Raw genomic sequence first — 9,637 nt, forward strand, 5'->3', positions numbered from 1 at the left:
GGGGGGGGCGGTCCCGCCGCTCTGCCGGAGAGCTCCGCCTGCCTTGACCGTTCAGGAGCTGTCTCCGTTAGACATTATCTACCGACTAGGGAGCCTTGCGGTTTGCCCGCTTCCGAACGTGCGTGCAGGTGTGCGGGGGAGCGTCGTTATGGAAACTGCTTGTTCTGATTAGGCAGAAGAGAACAGAAAACTGAGCGCGCTGCAGCAGGAGCAAGAAGAAAGGCTGGCGGCTGAGCTGGCGAGGCTGAGCCACGAAAACCTGAGAGACGAAAAGATGAGGCAACAAGTAAGAGAGAACAGGTAACGCTTCAGAAATCTCCCTGCTGTATTTAACTGGCTGTTACCGGGAATCAGTCTCCGCCCTGAAAAGTGTGGTTGTAAAAGCATTTAATCAGTTGTGAACCTCCTGCTCGTTTTCTACTTTTCTCCATCGCGTGTTGGACTGAACCTTCGGTGCAGTAAGGCTGTAGCGTGAGCCGTTTCCAGGCAACGGAGAGGACGTTTTAGTATGCTAAAATCAGATACGTAGTTTATTTTTTAGAACAGGCTTTAACCTTTCCAATTTGTGCAGCAGAGACGATCAGAATTGGAAAAAAACATAGGAAAAGGTAGATTGAGGAGCGCTCAGGAGAAGGCCGTGATCAGAGGGGTTGCTCCAGGTTCAGAAAAGGGCGTTGGAGGTGAACGCGGACAGACGAGGGGAAGGGAGGTGTGATGTCTGAACAGTGGGTTAAGGCGACGCGGGTTAAGTGGAGACAAGACAGACTTTGTGAAAGTTGTAGCAGAAGCGGAAGTGAATCTGACCTGGATTTTAAGATCAAGGTATGATAGAAAAGTTAATTTTAAGCAAATTTTGTCAGTAAGAGAAAATCACTCTGATCCACAAAATTTTCGTTTTAAATACATGCTTGTATAGATATGTACACTTACACATATCTGTAAGTGTACATGTTTATGTATACATGTATTTATATATTTAGATATTATATATTATAATTTAGATATTCTTATATATTTAGATATTCATATATATATGTATTTATATAAATATACATGTATTTGGTTAGATGTAAAGTATGCAAAACTATTGGTATCATATGTACAAATACAGGTAACTCTTGTTTTTAAATAGCTTTTGTTTTGTTTTTCTGCTCTTTCACTAGAGCAATATTTTTCATCTAAAATTGGGGTTTTCCCAATTTTTTTTTAAATTGTGTTTAGTGATGGAAATGTCAGGTTTTTTCCCCATGGATACTTACTTCCTTGTAATAGGATAAATTTTTTTTTCTCTTCCCCAGTCTTGAACTTCGAGAGTTAGAAAAAAAGCTAAAATCTGCTTACATGAATAAAGAGCGAGCTGCACAGATTGCTGAAAAAGAAGCTATACAGTATGAGACGATGGTAATGAGCTTCACGGTGTATCTCAGCACCCAAGTGCTGTAACTCTTTGTACGGATTGTGCTGAAAAATTTTCCTTTGAAGATGGCCTTTTTATCTAAAATATTGTTGGGTTTAGGCGTTCTGTGTTTGTCGAAAATATGTTTTGTGTTATGAAGGACTAATTAGCTGGTAATAACCAGCTATAAGAAAAAGGCTTACTTTGCCATTGCAATCAAAATAGCAGTGAATTAAGCTATTACTGATTTTGTGATATTCATCCAAGTTAAAACTATGATACGCTTTGTACAGCAAGTGCTTATTGTGGTAAATCCTTACCTCAGGAGCAGATTGTTGAAAATGTTGTTACTATTATTAAGCATGTACCTGAGATACTTCAGAAAGAATTGTGAACTTTATGTATAGAATAATATTAGTGATCAGACAGATGACTCCGATCAAGTTAACATTTTATACAAAATTCAGCTTACCCAAATTGCTGTGAAGACAACACGTTTATTGAGGATGTTCTACATAGTTAAGCTACATTCCAGTCGTTACGCTGATCTGAGCTAGCTTCACTCATGCTGAATGCTCTACTGTGTCTTCATTCAATACGTAGCTTCCTTTAAATATCGTTAGTTCTCCTCAAGTCGTTTAGATATTGAGGGTCCTCTTCAAGGCTTCTACTTACTGAATTAAGCCATTAAGCACGTTAAGGCACTATATTCATAGACTGAGGTGGAAAACACGCCGGTTTTGTAACGCAGTATAATTCCTTTTTGTACTGTGTATTTTTTTGTTACAAGTTGTATTAGCGGGAGTAAAAAGGAATCTGGCATTGTTTCCCCCCCCTCCCCCCCTAGAAACGTGAGGCTGAAATAGCCCAAAAGATGAAGGAAGAGTACGAAAGGGTAATAAAAGAAGAAAGTTCTGCAGAACTGAGGCGAAACAAAGAGAAAATAATGTATCAGCAAGAACTGGAAAAACAGCTTGAGGAACAAGAGAGGAAGAAGCAGGATGCTTACAAAGAATTCCTACAAGAGAAACTCATGATTGATGAAATAGTAAGAAAGATCTATGAAGAAGACCAAATGTTAGTTACTTTGAATTTATATTATTTATTAATTTGAAACAAAACAACTCATACTACTATATAGAAAACTAATTTGTATACATTTATTTCACAGACCAAGGCCCATTTTAATTTTCCTTGAATGACGTTTTACTAACAAGAGACTGACTTGCCTGGATTTTGCTGTTTAAACATCAGAATGTTCTTGTAATTCCAGTCAATATCATGTCCTTGTTCCCCACATCTGAAATCCAGCTTCTTTCAAGGAGTGCCCCTGCTGGGCCCATCGTGCTGGACACGACTGCATGTCACAGATTTCTGCCTCATCTCATGTCCCTACCTCTTTATGAGATGAGTTGCATGCCTGTCTTACGGACAGGGATAGGGAAGGAGGTATCTGAGGGCAGAGTGATGGTGTGTGAGGGGGAGGGTTTAGTATAAATAAATAAAAAGTTTAGGAGATTCTGGTGCCATTGGGCTACTGGGCTTCCTTCTCTTTCTGTTTTGATGGAGCATGCATACAATGGAGTAGTAGTTAGTACCTTTGTGTACAGTCTGTCCTTCTCAAGAAAGGTGTTAGACATGAGGTTCGCTTTTGAGGGCAATTCATTAGGAAGTATTTTCAATTTAGACACCTGTTTTCTAGCTGAATGGGTAAGGAGAGTCATTTAAATCTCAGTCTCTGGAATATATTGTTAACAATGAGCATATAGTCTGTTTAATGTTACTCTGCAATATGTTAAGTAACTAAACATTTTTTTCTTTCTACAGGGAAAAACAACTGAAGTTAGATAAAATGCGAGCAACTCAGGCATATATTGAAGAATTTAAAAAAGAACAAGCTATCTGGAGGAGAAGGAAACAGGAGGAGATGGAAGAAGAAAATAGGAAAATTGTGGAGTTCGCCAACAGTCAGCGACAAAGAGAAGAAGATCAGATGGCTAAAGTTCGAGACACTGAGGAGAAAAAACAAAGACTTCAAAGCATGGTATCAAAAATTGAAATTGTTGAAAAAATTATTGTACTGTCTTGCCTTTCATTTAGAAATCCTTCCTTCTTGTAACAGATTGCCCAAAATCTGGAAAGAGAACAACGGAAGCGTGAAGAACTGGAACAAATCCGCCAAGAGCTGTATTGGGAAGAACAAGCGGAGGCAGAAAGGAAGCAGGAGATGGTAAGTGGTGGCAGGTAGTTGAAGTGGTACCTGTGTTTTAGGGGGCAATATTTCACTTTCCCATGACTTCTCCTGCAGATACATGTATGGCTCTTTTGGTACCTGTCAGACAGCATATTTTTTATATGTTGTATGTATGTTTTGTGTTCCTGTGCATAAACTCTTACGGGAAAATGCAAGCGGAGAGGCATATTGCGACTTTGCCGTAATTCCCGCAGAACATTCAGGTTAGCAGAGCTGGTCTGGATGAAACTTTTATAAAATAAAAATAGTAGCTTGTATGCAGGAAAACATGTAATTTATGGAGCACTTGTAGCTATGGGTGAACTAATCTAATTTAAACAGACCAGATATGAAAATCTGAAGAGAAAATGAAACCATTTTGAATCGCTGATCTAGAAAATAAGTAATAAAGTGAATGCACGGGGCAGTATTGTACCTAGCCTTCCTCTGTCCCTTCACATCTCCCGATGCCTTTGTGACACGAGCAGCGCTCCTCCAGTCTTCGGACGTTGTCACTGGAGTTGTGATGCTTGAAGAACACTTAGTGAGAGTGAGAGTGTATCCCACGTGCAATTCCTCCTGCATGAAAGGATGCTCTTCAGGGGCCAAGTAACTCCCATTTCCACCACTTTTCCTCTAACAATGCTGGCAGGGTTGTTCCTGGACTGCTTTGTGTTGAATTTTTTCCCACACTTTGGATTTGCTGTCTGATGTGTCCTTTGTGACTTTGGGGTGTTTGAGTGACATTCTTGGGACCATTTTGGTCTGTGAGCTGTCTCCAAACAAAATGCTTCATTCTGACATTGCTTGAGGTGTATTAAATGAATTTGAATTGTTTTCAATTCTGTTCTGGCACAAAGTATCTATTTTGAATGCTATTTCCTGAATGTTCTTAATATACAAACTGCTTGTCTGACTAACTTAGTTTCTGGAGGGAAAATTCTGTCCTTTGAGTTTCCTTTGCCGTTCCTAGTGTATTTATGTTTTCATTTCAACCAGGAAGACAACTGAAGGTTTTGAATACCCTTATTGTCCCCTTTATATGTTTATCTCATGAAGGAGAATGCTAGTAACTGTCACCTTCAGGTTTAAGTTAAACAGGTTAATTAACTGCTTGCTGTTTTCTATGTGTGTGCCCACATTCTGTCTCATCTTGCTATGGGCAACAAACAAAACGTAACACAGGCTCAGGTACGTATTTTTACAGAGTTGTTCAGGGAGCCCTGTCTTGTTGATTCACTTCATGCTTATGGAAAGAAAGTAATCTCCTTTTGTTCTGGACTTAATTTTGAAAATCTTGAGCAATTTGCCAAAGCAGTTAATACTGGAGAGCGCTGTCAGATGTGGAGTGTTTGCTCCAGGTATTTATGCTAGAAGGTAACAGATACAGTAAATTCATTGCAAGATAAATCGGGTACGTTGGCTGATGATAAAAATTTTCTGAGTATTTTCAATAATACAGCATTTTATTGAATTTCCTTCATAGGCAGAAATTGAAAAGAGAATAAGGCAGCGCCTAGACTTAAGGCAAACATATGAAGAGCAATTTGCTTTAAAGAAGGTAGTGCAACAAGCTGTGCAAGAAGAGGAAGAAGCCTTCAGACAACAGATGTTAGCCAAGCTCGCGGAAGATGATCGCGTTGAACAGATGAATGCTCAGAAACGGAGAATGAAACAGCTAGAACACAGAAGGGCTGTGGAAAAGCTTATTGAAGACCGTCACAAACAGTTTATTGCAAATAAAGTAAGAGAAGTTTCCACATTTGCCTCTGGTTTAGCCAAAAGGTTTCCATAAGAGAATAATTCTGGGTTACTAGGGAAAGGTGACAGGTGAATTGCAGAGAAATTTGGAGGGGAAGCAGGCCTTTGTTTCGATTTGCTAACAAGAAAAAAGTCTTTTTTAGTTAACTTTTCTTGTAGGTCAAGAGGTTAAGAGTCAGCAACATCCCTAGACCCCTGTATACCTGACATGCTCTGCAAATACCTCTGCAAGAGCCACGGGATCAGCGACACAATTGTTGTCCCTCATGATGGTGTATGAGAAGGGGAAGTCCCTGCCCTGGTTTCAGATTAAGTCTCCTGAATTATCATCTGAGGAAGAAAAGTCGTGAACTGAAAACAAGTCATGGAATTCTATACTGAGGTTTTCAGACCTGTTTACAGAGCGCAAGTCTTATGTGTAATGTGAACTGCAATTTCTAGTCATCAGCATGAGAATACATGCCTATTTCTCCTTTCCCTGGATTAGAACAGTAGGGCAGGAACAGACTAACTTGTCTGAGGGCCAAGAACGAACCAGAGCGTCACTTAACGATCTCTCATACTACTCTTCTAGGATGAGACTAAACACTTAGATAGCAGGCTAGTCCCACATCTTGCTATTCACCCTTCTCTTTTGTCTGAGATTTTTCTTTCTCGTTACCAAATGTGTATTGTTTAAACAGTACTTTGGGGTTTTTTATGTACACTTTTCCATCCTTTTAATTCAGTTTTAATCCAATTAATTTCCCTGACCAGGAGTTAATAAGTTGAAGTTCAAGATTTACACCTACTAAAAAAAGGTCTCTCTATTCTGTGGTGGGTATTGGTGGAAGCAAATGTTCACAGAGCTGAAACTGAATAGTTATAAAACTTGCTTGTTTACTGTAGGAGCGTGAACTTGAAGAAAGACAGTTAGAGGAGAGAAGACAAGAAAAGATCCGTGCAGTTGTTGAAGAAGAGAGACAGAAACTCCTGAAAGAGCATGCGTCTAAACTACTGGGTTATCTCCCTCGAGTAAGTGAATTGTATTTTAAGTGCTTTAAATGCTTGTGCTGTAAATCAGTGTTCTCTTGGATAGGTTAAGGTGAGGTTGCAGAACTGTGTGAATTCCTGGAATAAGTGGGTGTCCTTACTGTGTCAGCTTTCCTGTGCTCACCGGTTTTTCTTTTTGAGTTGGGAAGCAATTTACCAAAACACCCTCTCTGTATGAAGGGCTGTGGGCTCTACTGCAAAATTTTGATGCCTTGTACAGAACATGCTGAAAGCTTCCACAGTGCTTTGCGCATCCAGTTTTTGGCATATGGAATGTAAGTTCTAAAGCAAGGCTTTTCTAGCTAGAAGGGGCTCCACCGTATCTTAAACCCTGTTTCCACCAAATCTCTCAGTTGGGGTTTTGGGAGCAACTTCTTACATTGTTGGCCATCTTCTATGGCTTCTGTTACCATGGAAACAGGGCCTCGTCTCTGTGGCGGTGCAGTGAACCGCAGTGCTTACAGAAGCATTTCAAAGCTCTTTGTTCATCCTTGTGTTTTTAAAAGTGAAAGAGAGGGAAGCAGTTATTGTAATAGGAACAACTACAATTTGTTTTGTGTTATACTTCATAATCGGAAGGATCATCTGATGGTATGCAGATGAACAGAGGGCTGCTTTAGGGGTGTGAAAATGCATTTACAGTAGAGAGGGAATTACACAACTATTTGAAGAAATTCTTTTCTGCGATACTAGGAAGCATTGTAAATATAGCAGAGTATCATTTTTATTCAAATATTACTATGCTAATTTGGTGCGTGAATTTGTAAAATTTGGAGTGAGTTATTTTCTAGTGTAGATTTCATTAAGGGATAACTCAAATTGGCAATATTTTGATGTAGTTCTCTGGTTTGAATTTACTGTTGTGGGAAGTCTGGGCTATTTGAGAGTGTCCATGGCTCATAGCTGTTCCATAGTATTGATTTTGATGTTCTTTTCTTGGTTTCAACGCTGTAAATGCAATTTGTAATTTATCGTTTTTTACTCTAAATGCTGCCAGGCATGTGCTGTTGGTCATACACATTTTTAGCCCTAAAATTAATTTAGAATTGGAGATTTTAAATTTCTGGGTTCCCCTGCTTCTCCTCCCCAAAACACAGTTTCTGATTAAGTTGTTCTGCATCACTTGATTTTTCAAAATAATCTCTTTGCATGGGCTCATCTCAACACAACTAAAGGTGGATCTACAGCCCCACTCCAGCCACTGCCTCTTTTCAGTGCAGTTGCTTGATTTTACTAAACCTGTGCTCTGCTGTGCTGACTATAATCGCTTTTACTAGGAGGAGAATGCAGATAAATGCTCACGTTGGAATCTTTACGGGGTTCTCGTCATCATTTGCGCGGAGTAGAAAAGGGGCGGGTCTAGGTTAGCACCAAGTACACCAATTGGAGACTCATCTCTTGAGGTTTTGTGACAGTTTTCAGGGCTGTTTGTTTTAAAGGTAACACTGGCACCGCACCGGTACCATGGATGCAAGCTATTCCACTCGCTTCCATCAAAAATTTCAGAGATCCGTAATAATCTCTTTACTTTTTTCTACCTTCCAACACGTGTGTGTTTCCTCTTATTGCAGGGAATACTCAAAGGCGATGACAACATTAACATGCTTGGAGAGGAATTTAGATCGGCTTATCAGAAGAGAAGAGGGAATGTGTTTTCAGAAGAGCACTGAAATTTCCCCCATCTCATCTCCTGGTTTGCCACTAGGTGTCATCTGATTTCTAATGAAAATTTCCATTTGCTGTCAACAGGGAGGAACTTCTTTTTAATATCATAAAAAGTCTCCATTTTGAGACCGGAGTTCTAAACCGATGAGCAGCTAGTTTTAGTTAAGTGTCTGTTGTACTTGCATTTTTCATCAATAAACTGTTACGCATTTCTCAATTTTTCTCAGTTAGTGACGTGGCCATGTTAAAAATGTTTTTCCCAGTAGCTCTGCAGAAACCTAAGCTTAGTGTAAGATTCTCTTTGCACTATTTATGGTTGTAATTTAAAGATTTATCTGCATTGACATTACACTATTAAAATACTAATCTAAATGTAACCTGTCTCACCTCAAAGGGGTAGCTCCGGGTTACTTGTTCTGCTGTTAGTTTGTGTTACTTTGCTAGTAGGATCTAAGCAGAGACATTTTTCCATTTTGAGGTCAGAATCACTGTTTATACCTTTCTTTCAGTGCATAAACTTAGTATTTATGTGCTGTGTTCCTATTCAGTTACTCTGAGGGAGGAATCCATCGAAATAGCTGAAGTCTGACAGAGGTGCATGGCAGCACAGGCTCTTACTGCTCCTCAGCTCATCTACACTCAAACTTTTATCTAGTTCTTGATTCTAATGATGACATAATGAAATCTTTAAGGATGTAATCCTCGTAGAGCACCTGTGAGTATGGAGCCATTGTTCCTGACTGTATCCCAAAGCAGCAGCTGATGACCAGGGAAAGATTAAATATTTTCATCTTGACTAAAGTAGCACTTTTACACAATACAACTGTATCAGAACATGGAGTCTATCCTGATAGCGAGGGGCGAGTCTCATGTATGTTTTTGCCAGCCACGTGTGTGAGATGTAATAGCTAAAACAAGTTATGACCATTTCTATAAAAGAGCTGCTGGTGCTTAAATTAGATGAGACCAGCTAGCTTTGAGGGGAGATCTGTTACAGAGAATGGACAAGGCCAATTTTCCACCCACGTGTTTTAAAAAGGACATGACATTTTCTTCTCAACTGTGGATCACTGGTTAATCTATTTCTGTTGCAACAAGGAATTTTCTGAGACTAAACCCTGACTTCTTTGGACTGAATCTTACCGGCAATAAGGTATAGTATTAAATGCTAAAACAGAGCAAACTGGTAACAAAGTTCACTTGTTGGAATATTCCTTGCATGGTCTGTGCTTCTTCCACTCATTACAGAATGGCCAGTTTGGCCTGAAACTTCAGCAGAAATTTCCATTTCATATGGTATTACAACACAAGCTATGAGGCTTATAAAAGTTAAACAATTTAAACATAAGCAAAATAAAAAACATCAATTCAGTGGGATATACAGTTATTATCTATTATTATTAACAAGCATTCATATACAATGCCAAAATAATGTACCATCTCCATCTGACTTGTATTTCAAGCAGAAGTTGTTTTTTTATGCAATCAGTAATTTCCCCACTCAAGAGCTTTCATGAATTCCTCTTCGGTAAAAGAAAGCATCTTAGCAG

General features: G+C 39.3%; 2 protein-coding genes across 2 annotated transcripts in view; one reads left to right on the forward strand and one right to left on the reverse strand.

Annotated features, from left to right (window-relative positions):
• Positions 1-172: 172 nt before the first annotated feature.
• On the forward strand, positions 173-8,235 carry MNS1 (meiosis-specific nuclear structural 1; the record flags this gene model as incomplete). The annotated part of the gene is made up of 8 exons (XM_010290101.1): positions 173-300; positions 1,299-1,401; positions 2,244-2,473; positions 3,224-3,440; positions 3,519-3,626; positions 5,116-5,373; positions 6,279-6,404; positions 7,994-8,235. Coding segments are annotated over 8 exons (1,269 nt in total), but the record flags the coding sequence as incomplete, so codon positions are not given.
• A 1,337-nt stretch (positions 8,236-9,572) lies between these two features.
• Positions 9,573-9,637, reverse strand: part of TEX9 (testis expressed 9) — a gene marked incomplete at its 5' end in the record, with an annotated part of 23,235 nt that continues 23,170 nt past the window's right edge. Inside the window, one exon of the mRNA XM_010290102.1 lies at positions 9,573-9,629. Coding sequence (XP_010288404.1) covers positions 9,573-9,629 — 57 coding nt within the window. The remainder of the gene's footprint in view (positions 9,630-9,637) is intronic.

Source organism: Phaethon lepturus, unplaced genomic scaffold, assembly GCF_000687285.1.
Source record: "Phaethon lepturus isolate BGI_N335 unplaced genomic scaffold, ASM68728v1 scaffold32516, whole genome shotgun sequence".
NCBI lineage: Eukaryota > Metazoa > Chordata > Aves > Phaethontiformes > Phaethontidae > Phaethon > Phaethon lepturus.